This window comes from Xylaria bambusicola (genome assembly GCF_022495145.1).
Source record: "Xylaria bambusicola strain CBS 139988 unplaced genomic scaffold F5B22scaffold_4, whole genome shotgun sequence".
NCBI lineage: Eukaryota > Fungi > Ascomycota > Sordariomycetes > Xylariales > Xylariaceae > Xylaria > Xylaria bambusicola.
Genome location: NW_025953557.1, coordinates 244,785 through 263,360, shown reverse-complemented (window position 1 = coordinate 263,360; position 18,576 = coordinate 244,785). Strand labels below are relative to the sequence as shown.

Genomic DNA, 18,576 nt, shown 5'->3' with positions numbered 1-18,576 from the left:
AAATCTACATCCATTTCATAGTATATAATTGAAAGATGATGTATCCTCGTTTAACTATTCGGGGGTTAGCGGTAGAGTTACGCCCTTGACGAACCCATATTCCTCTACTCCTCACTCCCTTGAGGAGCTGATGAGTCTAGTATCGACTGCGATGGGTTATAACTACTCATATACAGGTTTGTGAGTTTCCCAACGGAAAAGCTTCAGATAAAGTGAAATAACATTCGCCGACACACGGGAAAAGATTTTGTGTTCATGTCCTGTGATCGATGATGCATTTACCGCTTTTGTCATTGATTTCGCCACGTAATAATAAGGTTGGAAACCGAAATATCGTTCAACAGACCTGAGACACTTGCAGTAGGGTGGTCTTTCCCTGACACACTTTGCGCCTGGCCTGCATGGTGTGCCACAGCGCCACAATGTGTGACGGACTCCTATTAAAACGGAATAATAGCACAAACGTCAGCCCATTTCCTGTTGACAAACAAACAAATGACAGAAAAATTGTCAGCTATTGTGACCACGAAGCAAGGGAGTGAATTTCCTACAAAATGCATTTGTGATTTCGAGGTGATTCTAGTTCGCTCTCACATACTGTCTAATCTTCAACGACTACGACCTGAGCTCTCATTGCAAGTCCTGGCTCCGTCCTCATCTCGACTATATCGATATAAGCGGTCAGATATGTCGAACAGACCACCCGCTAGGCCCTTGGTTGCGCGCGAAGGCGGAATATCCTTGAATGGGCTGAAAGCAGGCCAGCCGTTCACTCTACAAGTCGAAAGTAATCCTAAACGCGACCACGAAGCTAGTCACTGCAAGCTACGGATTGTGAACTGGGAGACTAGAGACCTGGTGATGGATTTGCTGGTGGAATTCACCTTCATCAATCAGACAGTCATCTATGATGAGGTGTGCTACCTAGTTGATCCCGGCGTCTATTTTATCGATGCCCTTTACTACGACAAGAGCACGCGTCTTTCTTATGAAAAATACTTCCTCCTCTTTCGAGTCGATCCCGACTGAACATCCTCCATCCAACGGCCAAATCTCATGTATTAAAGCTCGCCTAACAGGTGCACGGTCTGATGTCCAGAGCAGTGGGCAGTGCTGTTCTTGTAGATCGCATGGAGGAAAATAGAGGCACTAAACAAATCGACGATCCAGGAGCCTTGCATTTGACCTGGAGACCCAGGCATTAAGCATGACACCCGAATGAGGTGGGAAGAAGTGGTTGGGCGGTTTACGGCATGGTTACAATCTCTCCAAAGGTGTGCTCTTCTGCCCAAAATCTGACTGGTTTGATGTCAAGGTGTACGAGGTCTCACGGTCAGCATAGACCACTTGTCAGAAAATGCAACACAAACACAACATACTTTCGAGTTTGATCGGCATTGCAATTCAATTTGCGTCGCGCTTCACGCTTCAGTGCATAAGTTTAGGTACTACTGGTCTTTGAAATGTGATCCTGTGATAGTTACTGAGGACGAGTCGGGTTTCTATAACAGTCCCAAAATGGGCTTGCGGTCCAACGAGAAGAGTGAATGTGAGGTGTGGTCTATATGACGATCACATGGCAGGCCATAGGGGGCTACTTAGCCGATTCCAGCCGCTCACGTTTAAATTATTGGCACTAGGAAGCAGAGAGTTGTATCTCGGCTTGGAGTAAGCATCTACACAACGAGTATAACCCCACATCAATACTAGATGTACATCCTTTTAACTTGCTCCATTCAATTTTGCTGTGCACTCCCGTGCTTTCTCTCCTGATATAAGACTGAGTGGGCAAGTCGACGGCTAAACCATCATCAGTACTAGACTCGTACGACAATCAGCATGGCGGAGTTTGAAATTTTCAATCTAGGCGACTTTGGCCTTCAATCCGGTTTTACGTTGCGAGACGCATTCATTGCCTACAAAACAGTCGGTGACGCAAGCAATCCAGCAATCGTGTATCCGACATGGTACAGCGGGTTGATCTCGGACAATGAGTGGCTCATAGGCGAAGACAAAACATTGAATCCAAAGAAATACTTCATTATCATCCCCGCGCTCTTCGGCAACTCACAATCCACGAGCCCGTCGAATACCCCGGAACCTCGCCCATTTCCTAGTATTACCATGTTAGACAATGTCACGGCGCAGTACCGACTCGTAACGGAGAAATTAGGAGTGACACACTTGAAAGCGGTCCTTGGCTGGAGCATGGGTGAGCCACCCTCAGATCATTTTGCCCTCAATCTGCTAGCAAAAGTTCAATATGGGTTTGCGATGTCAGAACAAATCCACTCTGATAATCAGAAATAGGGGCAGCTCAAACATTCCAATGGATCACGCAATACCCTGATTTCATGGATCTTGCGATCCCTTTTTGTGGAGCTGCAAGATGTAGCTTGCACAACCAAGTCTTCCTTGAGGGGGTGAAAAGCGCGCTCGTTGCGGCAAAAGGGGCTGTTTCTGGCGGCACCGGCAAGATTGAGGCGACGGACGTGTCGCAGTACCGCAACTGGACTGCCGAGGAGCGCGAGATCGGACTGAAGGCGCTTGGAAGGGTGTATGCAGGTTGGGGATTCAGCCAGACATTCTACCGTGAGAAAGTCTATGAGACTCATCTTGGTTTCAAAGACCTTGATAGTTTTATGGTTGGGTTCTGGGAAGCTGTGAGTGAACCTAGAGCCATTTGCATCTCGTTTAACTATTAGCTTGGAAAGACGGAGATCTTAAAGGATGTGAAGTAGTTCTTCAGAAAGATTTCAACTGTATCGGAGATCTCTGAGGATCAGACTCAATTAAAAAAAAAACGGGAGCTGACACCGAGAGCTGTAGTGGGCGTTATCGAAGGGTAGGCGTTCTCTAGCTATATCGCGATCGGTGCTTGGCTGACTATATTCAAAGACCCTGAGAATATGATGACAATGCTGGGCACATGGCAATCCGCAGATTGCTCCAAACAAGCTCGCTACAAAGGGGGTGAGCGAAGTATATCGAGCTAACTCATCATATCATGGACTGATAGTTGACTGATAGATTTTGAGCTCGCCATGAAGAGCATTAAAGCGAAGACTCTCGTATTGCCAAGTCAAACAGATTTGTATTTCCCTCCCGAGGACTCCGATATCGAGGTCGCGCACATGTCTCCAGGAATTGGAAAACGCATCGCATATCCTTCCATATGGGGCCATTGGTAGGTGTTGTTGCTTGTTTTCGCAATTCGTTCGAGCTACCGCTAATGGCGGAGCAGGGCAGGTGGGCCTGGTGATAGCAAAGAGGACGTAAAATGGTTGGATGGGAAATTGAAGGTATTTTTCGAGACTGGGAGCGTCGAGCATGTAGAAAGCCTATAGGAGATGGTTACCTAGATTGTTTTCTGTAGTCCTATAAGATGTCTAAAAGCTGGGCCGAGCACATCGTTTTCTACTCATGATTTAGTGTGAATTACCCAACTGCTTCCACCCACGTAATTTCTTCCGTCCGTCCAAATAACCCCTCTTTCGGAGCCCCTCTTTCCAAACATCAACAACAAGCACATTTGAGCTTCAACAGACGTTTGACGTTTCATACGTCAACAGTCGTAAAGTCCTGTGAACTGAAGCTCATACTATCTTTAACACTTATATGCTATGGCGATGCCTCATCTCGGCCTCGAAATCCCTGCTTTCGGTGCTTCAGCCGCCCTCAGCGCCGTCGCTCTCGGAGCTACTCGGATCGAGTTGAACGCCCTGGGGTCATACGGAGAGGGTGGCTTGACGCCCTCCCCTGAGGATCTGAAACAATTCACGTCTACAGCTGATCAGAGCCCACCGCTTCGGATCATGATTCGGCCACGGGGCCCTCCTAGTTCGTCTATAACATTCGAAGCTAATGGGGTGAGTCGAAGGGATTTCCTATACACTGACGAGGAATTCGAAGAAATGGAAGCAAGTATCAAAAAATTCACCAACATGGGATTACTGAGTGCGGATCGAGGTGATGGTTTTGTGTTTGGAATCTTGAAGGAATATGAGAATGGTGAAGGTGAAGAATGCGCAAGAAGGCTGTGGTGTCAGATCGATACAGAAAGATGCGCCCGTCTTGTGCAGGCTGCGCAACCGCTGAAGTGTGTTTTTCACCGCGCTTTCGATGAGATTATCAGCTGTGATAATGCTACTTCTGACAGCTTTGTTCACCGGGTATGGGAGACGGGTCTTGAAGCTGTAGCGGATTGTGGGTTCGATGGCATCCTAACATCTGGTGGATTAGGAAGGGCGGTTGACAATATGAAGACGCTAGAACAAGTTATAAAGAAAGCAAGGACGCTGCGGATTGAAATCATAATTGGCGGTGGGGTGAGGACAGCTAATATTGGGCGAATCACACAACAACTTGAGTTGAAAACACAAGCCGACTCTGTCTATCTTCACTCGGCCTGCCTCCATGGAAATGACAGCGAGCACATCAACCCTCAAGAAGTGCAAGGCATACTAGCTCAGCTAAGATAACCTTGAGGCTAGAGCATGAGAATATCAAGTCAAAGGCTGCAGAAGGAAGTTTCCAGCCACAAGAGATCTATCGCTCCGCCTTCTCATCAGAAATGATACTTCAGCAAGGTAGTAATTAATGCAATCAAGTTTGAATTAAGTATGCGGCTCAGCATTGCTTTTATTAGATTCTTTCCTGCTTACAAAGTCCAATATTTCCTCAAGGGGAGTCCTTCGAAGGGAAGTCCTTCGGAAAGGCAGAATACCCATTGTCTCGCGAAAAGGTATACTGCCAAGGACCCTGCTTAGGATCTTGAGCAAGTTGGAGGAACACGTCAGCATGAGCATCACCGTTGACCCCCTCATACATCGGACGACCATTCGACCCTCGTTCGTCAACATAATAAAAGCTGGAACAGTGTAAGTTTCCGATCTCTTTCGAAGTTTCGGTTTGTCTACAAGAGGCAGGAGAAAAGGTGACAGGAACGAACCTGAAGGGTTTATCATTGTAGGCGGTACGTGCGAGATACTCTACCGTTGCCGCCGTGGTGTTTTTACCGACGCCTAGGGTGAAAAGGCCGGGAAGCGGCTTGTCGTTGAGGGCATTGCCCGTGAAAAGGTATGTTCCACCCCCAGAACCGAGCTTTCCTTGAGCCTCTAGCTCCAGGAACCCCTTTACAGCTTCACGGGCCGCGACCGCTGGACTTATGGCATTCACGTTCATACCTTTTTGAAATGCCTCGGCGGTATCGAAGTCGAACGGCGTTACTTGACCAGCTTTTCCAACTGCGGCTGCTATCCTTCCATGTCAGTAACTTGAGGCTCTCATGAGTTAGACTTGCAGAATATTGTGTGGTGCGAAAATTGTTCGTCTAATAAGACCAATAACTCCCGAGTGACCTTCGGGGTCTCGGTGAAGTCTAATTCATGTTATTCCGACATGTAACATACCATTATATATAACAACGCTGGGTACGCCAACCTCTTTATGAACTTTCTCAAATAGAGAAACGATTTGCGTCGGGTCGGTAGCGTCGAACTTGAAGAAGGGAAACTTGGCTGGATCGAGTTTCTGACTCCTGGAGGCGACGGCAACCTCATACCCCGCGGCAGCAAACTTCTCGGCGCTTGCCCGGCCCACTGCCTCGCCTGCGCCAATGATCAAGGCTACTGACATAGTTTTTGGATGTGCAAAAAGGGGGTGAGATAGGATGGTAAGAAAGTATTGTAGCTTTGGAATGAGTGGTTCAAGTGTTGTACCGATCATCTGAAGTCGAAATCGCTGCGGATATCCGAGCTTTTATACCAACTTGAACTCCAGTAGTATGAGGCATCATGATGTTACAGGGGTCAAGTAGAATCACGTGTTCCTGGTGGTTGCTTAGAAAGCATGAACCGTTCAACTTTTGGTGATTAGATTGCGCCATAGCCTCTCAGCTCTATACAAGAGACTAACTAGCTAATTAATGGTGATTTCGATTTTCCGGGAGGAGAGGCGCTAGTAGCTCTGCGACGGACTTTTGGGTTTGAGATCTTGGTTTGTAATATGTTCTCCGGTTCTTATTGCTTCCTTGATTTGCAACCAGATGTAATAGACCCAGGCTTGGTCACATAGGACCATTACTAATTGGCCCAGCCACCCCGCACTTCTAATACGAGTCGATGCATGAAAATGCCTGTACACTAACTGCATATTCGTTGACACAGGGGGGCAACCCATAGGATATTGGCTTCAGTGAAGAATCGAGGAGTTTTCAGTATTTTCTTAGCCACCGAGAGGCGGGGCGTTGGTACATACACCTTTGGATATACCTAGGCGTCGAGTGGATATTAACGTCAAACTCCATTTTCCACCTAGAGCTATTGCCTGCAGTATCCCATCCAAACGCTAACGGAACCTGGCTGTCTGACCTTTGAGGCATGGGAGGGCTCGCTACGAGAATCTAGAGCGGTTGTGATGTGAGTTCTGAGGAACGCAGCCAATGCTATGCGCTTTTAACGTCATGTTTGTTTTGTGGAAGGTGGCCTTAGTCAACATCAATGAAGTGTTTGTTAATTTCTACAACTTGAACATGTATTGAGCAGGTCAGATTGGTGAAGGAGAAGGGCGAAAAGCATGAGGGTTACCGGCAAATGCTTCAAAGGCGGTCTAGTTTTTCTCAATGAGGGCTTCTTGTGATCGGCCAAGGCCATTTTATTCGAAAGGGCTTCTTGGATCTGGAGCGTGCACGCCACGTGCTATCAACATTGGCCCTAGACGTTGCTCGAACTTGGAGAACTAGAAGAGATGAGCGATGGATCACCAACTATTTACTTGATTTGAATGAGGAACGGAAGCGTCTTACAATGCTTTTCTGGCTTACGGGCTTGACCCCGTCTTTAATCCAAATCCCCCAACTGCCCATCATGTTGGCTAGCATCATATCAGTCATGAGACGGTCTCCAATAACAACGACCTGGCTTGGGTGTGTCACTCCAGTCTCGGGGTGTTTTTCAAAATGTGCCATGATCTCATCTTTGCAGCCTGGTTTCTTGACTCGATGACTGAGCACTGAAACGCCCGTGGCCGATTCAAGATCTTTGGCTAGCCGTCTATCGCGGTCATAAGTAGTGGCGCCAGCTGTGTTCGATACAATCAGCAGCCGATGGCCAGGATATTCTTCGCGCAGCTGCTGGAAGCGCGTCTGCAAAGTTTTGATCAGTAAGAAAGGTTGTACAAGACATGGAGAGCAGTAGCCTAGCTAGAGTGCCACAATTTCGCATACTCTATAAGCGGGATATATCTCATTTGTATCTGGGTATGCAAAGCAGTCGTCTTTGTCGAGTACGACTGCTTTGATATCACACTTCTTCCCCTGTGCCTCGAAGGCTCTGTCGAGAGGGCTGGGGAGGTCATTGAATGTCGACACTGTGGCGTGTGGAAGACATAATGAGGGCTTCGTTACCAATTTGAACACGTTTAGGAAGCCCGAGAGATTGAGATTCATTGTAGCAAATCGTTATACCTCTCTCGGAGAGGCTCGCAACCTTCTCAGGTTAGACATGAAGTCTTCTTAGCCGGTGGGTGGGCTATGAACAGGCACTATGTAGCTAGCAATTCAGGGTAGGTACTCGTTATTAGTATACCTACCTACTTCGTAGGTAGGTAGGTACCTAATTTATAGTGCAGTGGACAGGGCATAGCAGTAGGTTGATTAGTGCCTTAGATACCTAGGTAGGTAGGTACCTGGTAGGTACTTACCTAGCTAACTCCGGCCCAGTGAATTTAGTATCGCGACACTTGACGCGTTGATATCCAAAGCCATGGACATTTCCTGGTTTCTACCGCTGCTTTAAATTCAAACACAGCAATTTCTCCCCCAATACGTTACATTGTTCCCTTCTCTGCTATGATACATAGCAACGCCATTCAATAGCGTACAATGGTACGCACGAAGCGACAGCAGCCGAATGCTGCTGAAACAACCACGAGGAGCAGCTCGTACAAACGCGCCATAGAACAGGTCGACAGAGCAGAAGAGAGCACGCCCTCGAAACGAAGGGGCAGACGGCCTGCAACTATTGCAGGTGCTAATAGTTCTCGCTCGGAATACGATTTTCCTTCAGACGACGATAAAAAGCCCAAGGCAACAGGGGAGGATACACCAAGAAAGCGAGGGAGGCCTTCAGCAACCAAAACACCTCAGGCAAATGGGGAAGCATCTACACCCCGCGGCCGTAAGAGCAAAGGGATCAATGTTGTGACCCCATCTAAAACCCGAGGTATTGTCCATGGAGAAACACCGCGGCGACAGCGCAATGATCGATCTGCAAGGAAGAAGAGCGCTAGAGCTTTGATTGAGAAGGTCATTACTGGCGTCTCTAGTGACGAGGAGGTTGATGAGGACATCGCTCGAGAAATATATGAATCGAGTGAAGACGACGAAGTCGAGGACGGCGTCATAAATAGGCACCATGGTGACGAAGACACAAATGAAATAGGAGACGAGCCCTCAACGCCGTCCAGGAAGTCTCGCGGCCGCACGACGGCTAAGAAAGGAACAAGAGCACGCAAGAAATCTCCAACGCCACCTCGAGACCTGCCTCCTCACGAACTTTACTTCGCGCAAAACCGACCCGGCGCCGCAAAAACATCGAATAATACTCTCGCATCTCTCAAACTCCTTACCCATGAAGAATATTTCTCCCTTCTTCGCGATTACGAAGAGCCCCATCAGGATGATGTCGAGTTTCTCGACTCTATTCACGTGCAGTCTTTCCCTCAGTGGGCTTTTGAGCTTTCACACGGCTTCAGTGTCTGCTTGTATGGATATGGTTCAAAACGTGCACTCCTACACAAATACGCGAAATATATATACAGTACAATTTCAGATCATGGCAAGCATCGCATTGTAATTGTTAACGGTTATGTGCGCGCGAACATGAGTTCTCTACGGGATATTTTATCTGTAGTTGCCGGGGCTATTGACTCAAAACACAAGCTCGCGGCGGGTGGACCATCAGTGATGATGGAAAACTTGAAGAGTCTACTGTCTTCCCACGATATTACGATTACAGTTGTCTTAAATTCTATAGACGCTGCCCCTCTGCGACGTCCAGGTTTTCAACCGATACTGGCCCAGCTGGCTGCACATTCCCAAATCCAGTTTATCTGTTCAGCTGACACGCCCGACTTCACGCTGCTCTGGGATAGCAGCTTGCGGTCTTCATTTAGCTTCGTCTTCCATGATTGTACAACATTCATCCCTTTCACGACTGAGTTGGAAGTAGTAGATGATGTTCACGAACTCCTGGGAAGGAAGGCTAGACGCGTGGGTGGAAAAGAAGGCGTGACATATGTTTTGCGTAGTCTAACTGAGAACGCACGGAACTTATACCGCCTTCTAATAGGCGAAGTACTCGTTGCCATGGATGATGAGGCCGACCTGTCGAGTGAGAACCCAGGAATAGAGTACAGAATGATATATAATAAGGCGGTTGAGGAATTCATATGTAGTTCGGAAATGGCGTTCCGAACGTTATTGAAAGAGTGAGTGAGCACTTTGATCTTCCAAGAATGATTCTAAACTGACTTGATCTCAGATTCCACGATCACCAGATGATAACAAGTCGTAAAGACATACTAGGCACCGAAATGCTCAGTGTGCCTTTTCGAAAGGAAGAACTTGAAGGAATACTTGAGGATATTGTATGATCCACAACACTAATGTTATGATCATAACTGAGCACGATCGGCTCCGGTACAACGATAGATAATCATCACACTTATCTATTTATGGGTGGTTTCTATCCTGCGCTCACCCACAACAGTCTCTGCCTCGCGTGGCTGCACATCCTTCATAAGCTCACTTCCATTATCCAACCCTACCCACTTCGGTTTCCCATCCGGTAAGTCTACCACTCGTTGGCTGTAGAATATGTGGCACCTAAAAGGGCAGAATCAGTGATACTTGTCTCGCTAATATATCGCAATCGGATACGCGTCTAGCGTCTTTGGTGGCATTGAATGATGACTTACTGAGGATCGAAGGCCTTCTTGTCCTCCGGGGTATTGAACTTAATGATACCCGGAAACATGAGAACCACTGCAATATACCAGATTAGTTGTGAAAATTATGACCCAAAACTTTCTGACACTATTGGTCATTAAAACAAGAGAATAATCGCAAATAACTCACTCTTCCGCCCCTCGTCCATGATGGGGGCATGACAATATGAACAGCTCACTTTGACAGGCAGCTCATAATGCGTTCCCTTCGTCGGTGAGTGATAAAAGGCGAGGCCCTCAGCTCCGTTCTCGAAATGCAAATCCTCCTTATGGAATATGGCTGCCCATTGAAATGGCGCTCCTAGAAACATCACATTTATCAACAACGGCTACTTGTCTATACATTTCGAGCATGAGAAAGGCATATATACCATGCTATAACCAGTGGAGTCAGTAACTGTCAATTTTGAGTGTACTCAACGAGAAGCCTTTACAGAGGAGATGACCGCAAGAAATGCTTACTAGTGCCTGACAGTCAACGCAGTGGCAGAATTTTGCTGCCAACGGCTTTTCCCGACTCAACCAATACTTGACCCTCCCGCAGTGGCAATGCGCCGTATGTCTCTTATGAAACTTTTCGGTTTTGTCTGTAGTGCAATAGGGTGGCCGATTTTTCCAATCGTCATTGTCCTGCTTCGCAGGCATATCCTCTAGATGCCCGGTTCCATCGCCAACTTCGGGTCTGTTTGACTTCTCTGGCATTGCGTGGAATAGCCTACTGTCGCGGGATCCAGCGCTGTCGATTTTTCTATTGGGCACGTGGTGATAGTTCGAGCACGGCCGGGCAAATGAGGATGACAATGATGGCAATTCTGTGCGATTGCTCAAATATGTATAGGCTGGGAGTGAGGGGCGATGACGTCGAGGATCTGGAATAGAGCACAGTCGAGAGAACACGTTTCGTCCTAGCGGTTGCGATTTAAGCATTATATGTCTTCAACCTAATAAGACATATGAAGTTTTGGGTTTCATGGACTAGGCGCTTGCAATATATAGAGCCTCATACTTAAGCCGCTGTTTGGAGTCTTAACTACATTCCCTAGAACTATTGTTTGCGGAGCTGTCATGAAGGAAAGTCATGACGTCGTTCACTTTAGTTACTAGATAAATAAGCACATACGTACGTATTGTAGAAAGAAGATATTTTGACCCAGTCTCAATCTGGGGTTCAGTTAAGATCGGTAGTTCATCTGGGGTAAAGAGCTCGGAGAAAGCTCCGGTTGTGACGTAGAGGAAGAGGGCCATCCATACATTTGCCCCGCTTGAACTGTAGAAGAGATGGTTTTGTCTTACCTATGTGGCGTCGAGCCTCTTCAACTGCTATGTATCCATACTTGCTCAATGAATTTCCCGCGCTTACATTGATAGCAATAGAGAAGCGCTATCTACGATTATGGAAGGGTTATACAATCTCTGTAGGCATTGAGCCGGAACCTGCTGGGGACTGTGAGGTCGCCTGGGTAATATCTAACACGTTCGAACTTCTCACAAAGACACAACATAAATCTATCTTAAGTAGATACGAGTCTATCGAGAACCCTTGGTTATGAATGGCTAACAATAACGGCATTAGGGTGCTGCCAGGTCGTTATCTAGAGGCTGGTCCCTGCATCAATGTCACGCGGGTCCTAACGGTTCGATAATAACCCTGCATGTATAACACATGCAACACATCGCTATAAATGATATATGATGTCCTACTGTATAGCCTGATAAAGTCTACATAGGACCCTTTTTCAATTTGCAAATGGATAATGTTCCTTTGTGTTCCATTGCAGCCAATAAACGGGCTCGCTAAGCTCTTAAGCTCTCATAATAGTATTAGGTCCAGCTCGATGACTTGCAGTCGATGTGTGCATGTCAACATAAGGCAAGCCATTGAGGTCGCATACCACAGCGCACTTGCATGATGCACTGTCGCTCCTCCGTATCTATATTGGATCTCGACCGCGATCGGCTTATCAAAGACACCGTAGACGACTGATATCAGCCGGGTTGCAGCTCGGATAACAAAATGAAGAGACATGGTACGAGAATCGTGTGTGATCACGGCAATCCAATTGCATCTCTCCACCCTCTGGCACGAAGGCGGAATTCTCGTATTTTCGCTTCCCGTCTCTAAGGCTATCCAATGATTTGGGTCGTACATGGCCCGACCTTCGCGTCTTGCGATCGATCTCCGGTTGCATGCGAGGGCCCGATGCTTGCTATAGCCCTTCTGAGTACTTGGTGGAACTGATGAGGTTTGTAAGATGTCAAGCTAGTAGATATACCTAAGGATAGATGTGTGCTTCAACTGCTATAAAGCTTCTCTCGCTGGCCCCTCGCTAGAAAGCACATGTCCACCATTATCACTTTATACAAGCCCGCCCAGCTATTCTCCCGGCCGAGTTATTCACCAACGACTTCTGTTCTATACTAGGTCAATTGTCACACAGACTCATGATGCGGGCTCAATTCATGCTCATATTGCTGCCGGCCACAACTGCTTTCGCAGCTATTCTCCCACGGCAAGATACCACGTCCAGCGAGATTCCGACGGCGACGACAACACCCGATATACCGTGTCCTACGACCCCATCAAACTGCGCTGCCAAAGCAAACGGGCACTTGATCTGTCTCAATTCTCGCACTTGGTGCTTGTACACTGATTCCACACGCCACACGCCAGCTTTCTTCCCTGTCGATCTCGAAAGTCCATGTGCGCCTTGCTTGGTGGAAATCTGAAGCCATCGCGACGGAACAGCGAAATTTCAAATGGCTAGAGGGATGCGGACATTGAGTTTTGCCTTAATGGTTACAAGCTTGGTGGAATTGTGAGAGAGGGCAAGCTCTACCTAGAGTCCAACTTCACGATAGAAGTTGAATGGCCTAAGGATTCTGCGGCCAACATAATGTGATTAGTCTAATAGACCGTTGGTACATTCTTGTCTTCCGAACTACCAACTACCGCGACTCAACGCAAATAGTTGTTCAGCCAAACAAACCTTCAATATTGAAATCTCATTCAACTTAAGAAGAATTCAATCTCTTTTTGGTTTCAACGCAACCCCCAGCTGCGTTGGTTCAGTCATTATGACAGTAGCAAATAAGAAAAGATCGCATTGTCGACCAGTAAGTGGGTGAATAACCAGCGCGAAGAAAAACCCCTGTGACGCATTGGTTTGCTCCGGCCCCACTAAACAAGCACGAGCGTGAATACCTCTTTCGTAGATACCTGCGCATCGTCATCAAGCTATGGACCTACAAGACATCCACGGCAAAGCTCAACAAAGCGCCAAAAGCAGGGTTGTAGCAATTGGCCGACGCAGGCTAAGATTACAAGTGTCCAAGCCAACGTCTAATTGATTCGCACCAATCTCTATATCTATATTCTCCTGCATAAGTTCGCAAGCAAATCCGGATCCCCGGTTTCTATAAACCGGTGCGCTTGTTAACAAGCCAACACAATGCCGCGTAACGCCCTAGACAATGAGGAGGCGAAGGAAGCGCAGATGGAAGCCGTCCGCGGCGCGGGCTGGGGAGCTCTCAAATGGGGTGCTGCGGCGGCCTTTTTCGGCGGCATTGGGTATGCGACGTCACCCATGTACCGCGGTTTAACAATCCAGTTCAAGGTGTATGTACGTTTCCTTTCCTCTTCTACCGTCTTACAGCTTTATTTACAGTCAATTGTGTAAACGGGTTTCGTAGGACAGATGTGATTCAATTGATTGTTTATAGCTACAATCCCAATTGTGATTCAAGAGCAGAAACAGCCCCTTTGCGATGACCTAGATCATCTTCAATCCTGAAGACAGGCTGACCATAACATGTAGTTATCTCCAGATGTCCAGCATGATATTAGGTGGGATGATCGAGGCGGACTCGAGGATGCGCCGCTTCGAGCACCAAGTACGTATGCAGCGTATGATAGCTCGAGATCGGGCGATGTGGAAAGATTTAGTGGACGACGAGGACGACGAGTTGCGCACTACACCTATGGGGACATCAGCCTCAAAGAAATGAAGAGGCGGCACCGATGCTAGTCTTTCATAACTTCACTGTCTACAATCTTGTATAAAAGCAAATCAATCCGTGTAAATATTTAGCTCTGCCAATTCCGCCCAGGAACTCGTCTGAGATTTCCCCTTATGTCTCGTGAACGCCGTGCTATGCAAATTATCTTTTCACCCTCATTTTCCGGTATATCGTGAGCCTTACAATTATTTCAATTTAGTCTCGAACTTCTTGGGATCCATGTTGATCTTGCATAATCTGGCGACACACCCACTGAGCTGAAGTAACGTCTGCACGCCCTCGAGGATCTTCATGTGTGTAAAGCCTATCTCTCGAATAAACTCGAGTTTGGAATGCTCACTCAATGTAGGGATAGTCTTAGTGACCTTGAACATTGTGCTTATGATGTCGTGGCATGAGTATCCAAGGTCCCATAGGTCCTTCAGAGTATCGAGGGCGCTTTCAATATTGCCCTCGTGGCACGCCTTAAGCATCGCCTGTACCTTGATAGGATGCGGCGAGTCGACGACCTTGAATACATTGTCGCCGCTTACAAAGCCAAAGCCGGTGTGCGTACTCTGCAAATTATTGATGGCCTGTCGCATATCACCCTCTGCGCTGAACACCAAGGCTGCCATTCCCTCGTCGTTGTACTCGACTTTCTCAGCCTCGATGATTTGCAATAGTCGCTTCACCACTTGCGCGTCAGTCAGCCGTCCGTATCTTAAGATAGCGCAGCGCGACTGTAGCGGCTCAATGATCTTGTTCGACTGGTTACAGGCGAAGGCGAAGCGGGTCGTGTTCGAATAGATCTCCATTGTACGGCGAAGGGCCTGCTGTGCACCTGATGTCATGCTGTCGGCTTCGTCGAGAATTACTAGCTTGTGGCGCCCAGGCGGAAGAGTAACTTTCTTTTGCGCAAAGCCCTTGATTCTGTTGCGCACGACGTCGATGCCTGATACACAAAGCAAGGGGTCAGTCAAGTTAGGCTACTTAAGATCTCTCAGAGAATCGATGGGTTCCAATTGATCTTACCGCGTTCATCACTAGCATTCAACTCTAATACAGCTTCCTTGTATGCGTCTCCCAACAGTTGTCGAGCCAGACACAATACACTGGTAGTCTTGCCAATACCTGGCATGCCAGAGATGATAACGTGCGGCATGTTGCCATCTTTTGCTATGATCTTCAGTCGCTCGATCGTCTCTGTATTGCCGACTACATCGTCGAGGAAAACTGGTCGGTATTTCTCCACCCAAGGGAGCTCGTAGGTAGCTGAACTGCTCGTCGTAGCGGTGAGCGCCTGCTTAGCGGCAGATGTTGACGACTCGCCTTTCTCCTCGACTGTTTTCGCTGCTGGCATCTTGTTTACTTGTGTGTGTGTGTGGTTGTCGAATTATAGCTGCAAACTAGACCATGGGAAGCTGAAGCTTCTCATAAAAAATCACTTTACGCGTCTGGAAGCTGAGGCGCGTCTTAGTTCTTAGTGCACTGATTACAGGCCCCCATAGCTTCTCTACCCCCCCAATTGCAACCTAAAGTACGTACCTACCGGGCTTACCTAATGTCAGGTGCCGCTCTTAGCCGGCTACTCCAAAGCCATGAAAGTTTTCCTTTTTTGAACATTTTGACCCTACCTGATGTCCAATTTGGCATAGTTGTACCAGTATCGGCCACTCGAAGATTCAATGAGGATTGTAATTAATAGCTTGGGGCAGTGTGTAAAGATACAAATGGAGACCAAGTGCCGTTTCGAAAGCTAGCATCTCAGCATTCATTCCCCCTCCGATATCGCCAGCTGAATGAATACCTCATGTGAACCTTAGACCACAGCCGTCTAACCTAGTATCAGGTACAGGGTAAAAAGACATGGTTGGTATTGTTGCAACCTTGTCACTTTCACATATGTAGATTAGCTGTTAAGCTTCACTAATGCAGATCCAAGTAGTTCTGAGTCATTTTGATAGCTGACTGCACGAGCGACCTAGTAGTAGAGTGGTGTTTTGTCAAGGAGGTAGGTATATCATATATGAGTTAGGTACCCAACGTATCACAGGTCGATAGCTCCAAACGTCTAGTGTGAAACCACCAAAACTCTTACACAGGAAGATTCCGGTCTTTTTTCATTAAACCACCTACACCAAACCAATCGGTTTCTCTTTCATTTTCGTGCCATCTTGGAGACTCCAATTGGTCTGTGCTCATTACGCCCTTACACTGACGGGACTGTTTCCCTTTGGGGTTGGTGAATAGAGCCTGGTCGGTTTGGCAGCGGACCTAGACCCATTGATCCTTTTTCAATCCGGCTGATTCTGTGGTTCCTCAAACGATCATAGGAAACTCTTGGGATAGCTTGGTCGGATCAATAAGAGCTTCCAGCAGTTCAGCATGCTATCCAAGGTCTTCAAGAGTTCTTGGCAGAAAGATGTGGCAAAGGCGACCAGTCGGGCAGCCACTATATACAAGCCCCCAAAGGGCTTCAAGGTTTCGGGCACGATCGTCGGTGTAAAGCCTAACAACACTACGAAGCTCGATCTTGCTTTCATCACTTCACAATCACCATGTTCTGCTGCCGCCGTTGTCACCAAAACTAAATTCCAGGCCGCGCCCATCACCGTCAGCCGCAAACTGCTCGAGTCACATGGCTCCAACATTCGGGGTGTCATCATCAACTCGGGCAATGCCAATGCTGTAACAGGTTCCGGCGGCCTGGAAGATGCCTTGGCTATGTCCAAGACAGCTGACCAATACCTGGGTGCTGAGAACTCCGCCTTGGTCATGAGTACAGGGGTTATAGGACAGAGGTTGCCCATCAAGAGGATCCTAGACGGCATACCAGCTGCGCATGAAGCTCTGGGTGATTCAGAGATGCATTGGATGGAGTGTGCAACAGCCATCTGTACTACCGATACATTTCCAAAGTTACGGTTCAGGACCTTCACCCTCCCTTCCTCTCCCTCCATCGAATATCGTATTGCTGGTATGACTAAGGGTGCCGGTATGATATGTCCCAATATGGCCACATTACTCGGCGTCGTCGCCACAGATGCGCCAATTGCTACCCCGGCATTGCAGGCGGCTCTCCGAGCTGCGACGGATAAGTCGTTCAACAGCATTAGCATTGACAATGACATGTCTACAAACGACATAGTGGCGGTGCTCGCGAATGGTGCCGCAGGTGGATCAGAAGTGACGGCAGAGAAAAAAGAGGACTTTGAGACCTTTAAGGCCGTACTCACCGACTTATCAGTCGACCTAGCAAAACTCATAGTCCAGGACGGCGAGGGTGCTACTAAGTTCATCACCATCCGCGTCACCGATGCGCTCAGCGAAGCTGGGGCCCGCCAAATTGCGGCGACCGTTGCCCAATCTTCGCTCTTCAAGACTGCGATGTATGGTAAAGATGCGAACTGGGGCCGCATCGTAGCTTCTGCCGGTTCAGCGTTCGTACGCCCCGGACAAGCACAGGTTGACGACGCGCCCGATATCGACGTGGATAGGATGTGCGTCTCACTTGTTCCCGCCGACGGCAGCGCTGAGCTGAAGCTACTGGTGGATGGCAGGCCGGAGGTGGTTGATGAGTCGCGCGCTGCGTCCATCTTACAAAACGAAAACGTCGAGTTCGTTATTAGTTTAGGGACAGGGTCACATGAAGCTACGCACTGGACGTGCGATTTGAGCCATGAATATGTCACTATAAACGGCGACTATCGGACATGATATTTCACGGACACGTCCTGGATAGATTGAGTGTGCGTATTTAGCTAGAGGTAAAACAGCCATAGATTTTGAAAAGATTCGCAAGTTTGCCTCCTCATATTAGATCGTAGTGAAATCACGTCCTTTAATTTTTAAAACATCAGTGAGACCACTGTCTGTGATGCCGTTATTTTCCTCTCGTTCTGGACCCTATTTAAAAGGGGACCCAGACTTGGAGCAGACGTCTATTAGTGAGATTGACTGCTCAATCGAGAAATGAAAGCGAAAACGTGTCATTATTCTCTCATGAAGCGATACGTATCTCTGTCTCTATAATGCAAGCCTACCGGACTTAAGAAACGAAGAAAGGCTGTTTTTTAGGCGTCTTAACAGTGTTAGATAGTACCCCGCTGATACTAGACTTCCTGCATTAGCCAGCTTGATTCTAACCCAAGAGCCACAGAGGAGCTTGGTGATTGTGATAGATACAATCAAATATCGTATAGGTGGATGTGTATATTCCTTCGTATTCATGGTGTATCATACCCCACGATAATGAAGAACATTGATAGGCAGCTGCTACATTTGATCGAAGGGTTGATGCATTGAACTCTTAGCTGATAGCTAGCAATTCAGACTTATTGATTCAATTGGTCAAGGGCATTTCAACCTTCTAGTCGGCGTAACAATCAAAGTCGCATCTACTGACTAATATCGGCTGGCAAGCGCTCCGAAAGGGCTTATGTGTTGATCTCCTTGACGCCAATGTCGACCTGAACAGTTCAAGCTAGCGTCAATAATTTCAAGATATTCAAGAAGTGTTTTGAAGCAGTCCAGCCAAACTCACAGCCATCTACCTTCAAGAAACTTGGT

The 18,576-nt window shown here is 47.6% G+C and overlaps 9 protein-coding genes across 9 annotated transcripts; 5 read left to right on the top strand and 4 right to left on the bottom strand.

Moving 5' to 3' along the window:
• Nucleotides 1-1,839: 1,839 nt before the first annotated feature.
• On the top strand, nt 1,840-3,347 carry F5B22DRAFT_633504 (Alpha/Beta hydrolase protein; the record flags this gene model as incomplete). The annotated part of the gene is made up of 5 exons (XM_047976840.1): nt 1,840-2,212; nt 2,311-2,663; nt 2,907-2,973; nt 3,031-3,187; nt 3,245-3,347. The coding sequence occupies 5 exons, from the start codon at nt 1,840-1,842 to the stop codon at nt 3,345-3,347; spliced, it is 1,053 nt and encodes a 350-aa protein (XP_047834743.1).
• Nucleotides 3,348-3,438: 91 nt separating this feature from the next.
• Nucleotides 3,439-4,698, top strand: F5B22DRAFT_336399 (uncharacterized protein). Its single transcript, XM_047970855.1, has 2 exons — nt 3,439-4,589; nt 4,649-4,698. The coding sequence occupies exon 1, from the start codon at nt 3,624-3,626 to the stop codon at nt 4,479-4,481; it is 858 nt and encodes a 285-aa protein (XP_047834742.1). The 5' UTR covers nt 3,439-3,623; the 3' UTR covers nt 4,482-4,589; nt 4,649-4,698.
• On the bottom strand, nt 4,681-5,637 carry F5B22DRAFT_642397 (uncharacterized protein; the record flags this gene model as incomplete). The annotated part of the gene is made up of 3 exons (XM_047978120.1): nt 4,681-4,870; nt 4,952-5,255; nt 5,412-5,637. 3 exons carry the CDS (start codon nt 5,635-5,637, stop codon nt 4,681-4,683), a joined length of 720 nt encoding a protein of 239 aa, XP_047834741.1.
• Nucleotides 5,638-6,346: 709 nt separating this feature from the next.
• On the bottom strand, nt 6,347-7,084 carry F5B22DRAFT_336330 (uncharacterized protein). Its single transcript, XM_047970854.1, has 2 exons — nt 6,824-7,084; nt 6,347-6,677 (listed from the first exon to the last, which is right to left on the bottom strand). Exons 1-2 carry the CDS (start codon nt 6,965-6,967, stop codon nt 6,513-6,515), a joined length of 309 nt encoding a protein of 102 aa, XP_047834740.1. The 5' UTR covers nt 6,968-7,084; the 3' UTR covers nt 6,347-6,512.
• Nucleotides 7,085-7,182: 98 nt separating this feature from the next.
• F5B22DRAFT_633500 (origin recognition complex subunit 2-domain-containing protein) lies at nt 7,183-9,654 on the top strand (the record flags this gene model as incomplete). Its single annotated transcript, XM_047976839.1, has 3 exons — nt 7,183-7,206; nt 7,898-9,489; nt 9,543-9,654. 3 exons carry the CDS (start codon nt 7,183-7,185, stop codon nt 9,652-9,654), a joined length of 1,728 nt encoding a protein of 575 aa, XP_047834739.1.
• On the bottom strand, nt 9,524-10,812 carry F5B22DRAFT_336234 (Mss4-like protein). Its single transcript, XM_047970853.1, has 5 exons — nt 10,471-10,812; nt 10,380-10,383; nt 10,139-10,309; nt 9,979-10,045; nt 9,524-9,886 (listed from the first exon to the last, which is right to left on the bottom strand). Exons 1-5 carry the CDS (start codon nt 10,708-10,710, stop codon nt 9,730-9,732), a joined length of 639 nt encoding a protein of 212 aa, XP_047834738.1. The 5' UTR covers nt 10,711-10,812; the 3' UTR covers nt 9,524-9,729.
• Nucleotides 10,813-13,348: 2,536 nt separating this feature from the next.
• F5B22DRAFT_336113 (uncharacterized protein) lies at nt 13,349-14,112 on the top strand. The gene is made up of 2 exons (XM_047970851.1): nt 13,349-13,624; nt 13,824-14,112. Exons 1-2 carry the CDS (start codon nt 13,458-13,460, stop codon nt 14,011-14,013), a joined length of 357 nt encoding a protein of 118 aa, XP_047834737.1. The 5' UTR covers nt 13,349-13,457; the 3' UTR covers nt 14,014-14,112.
• A 98-nt stretch (nt 14,113-14,210) lies between these two features.
• On the bottom strand, nt 14,211-15,513 carry F5B22DRAFT_633499 (replication factor C subunit 4; the record flags this gene model as incomplete). The annotated part of the gene is made up of 3 exons (XM_047976838.1): nt 14,211-14,959; nt 15,040-15,360; nt 15,504-15,513. The coding sequence occupies 3 exons, from the start codon at nt 15,511-15,513 to the stop codon at nt 14,211-14,213; spliced, it is 1,080 nt and encodes a 359-aa protein (XP_047834736.1).
• Nucleotides 15,514-16,392: 879 nt separating this feature from the next.
• F5B22DRAFT_642391 (arginine biosynthesis bifunctional protein ArgJ) lies at nt 16,393-17,724 on the top strand (the record flags this gene model as incomplete). Its single annotated transcript, XM_047978119.1, has 1 exon — nt 16,393-17,724. The coding sequence occupies one exon, from the start codon at nt 16,393-16,395 to the stop codon at nt 17,722-17,724; it is 1,332 nt and encodes a 443-aa protein (XP_047834735.1).
• Nucleotides 17,725-18,576: the final 852 nt, after the last annotated feature.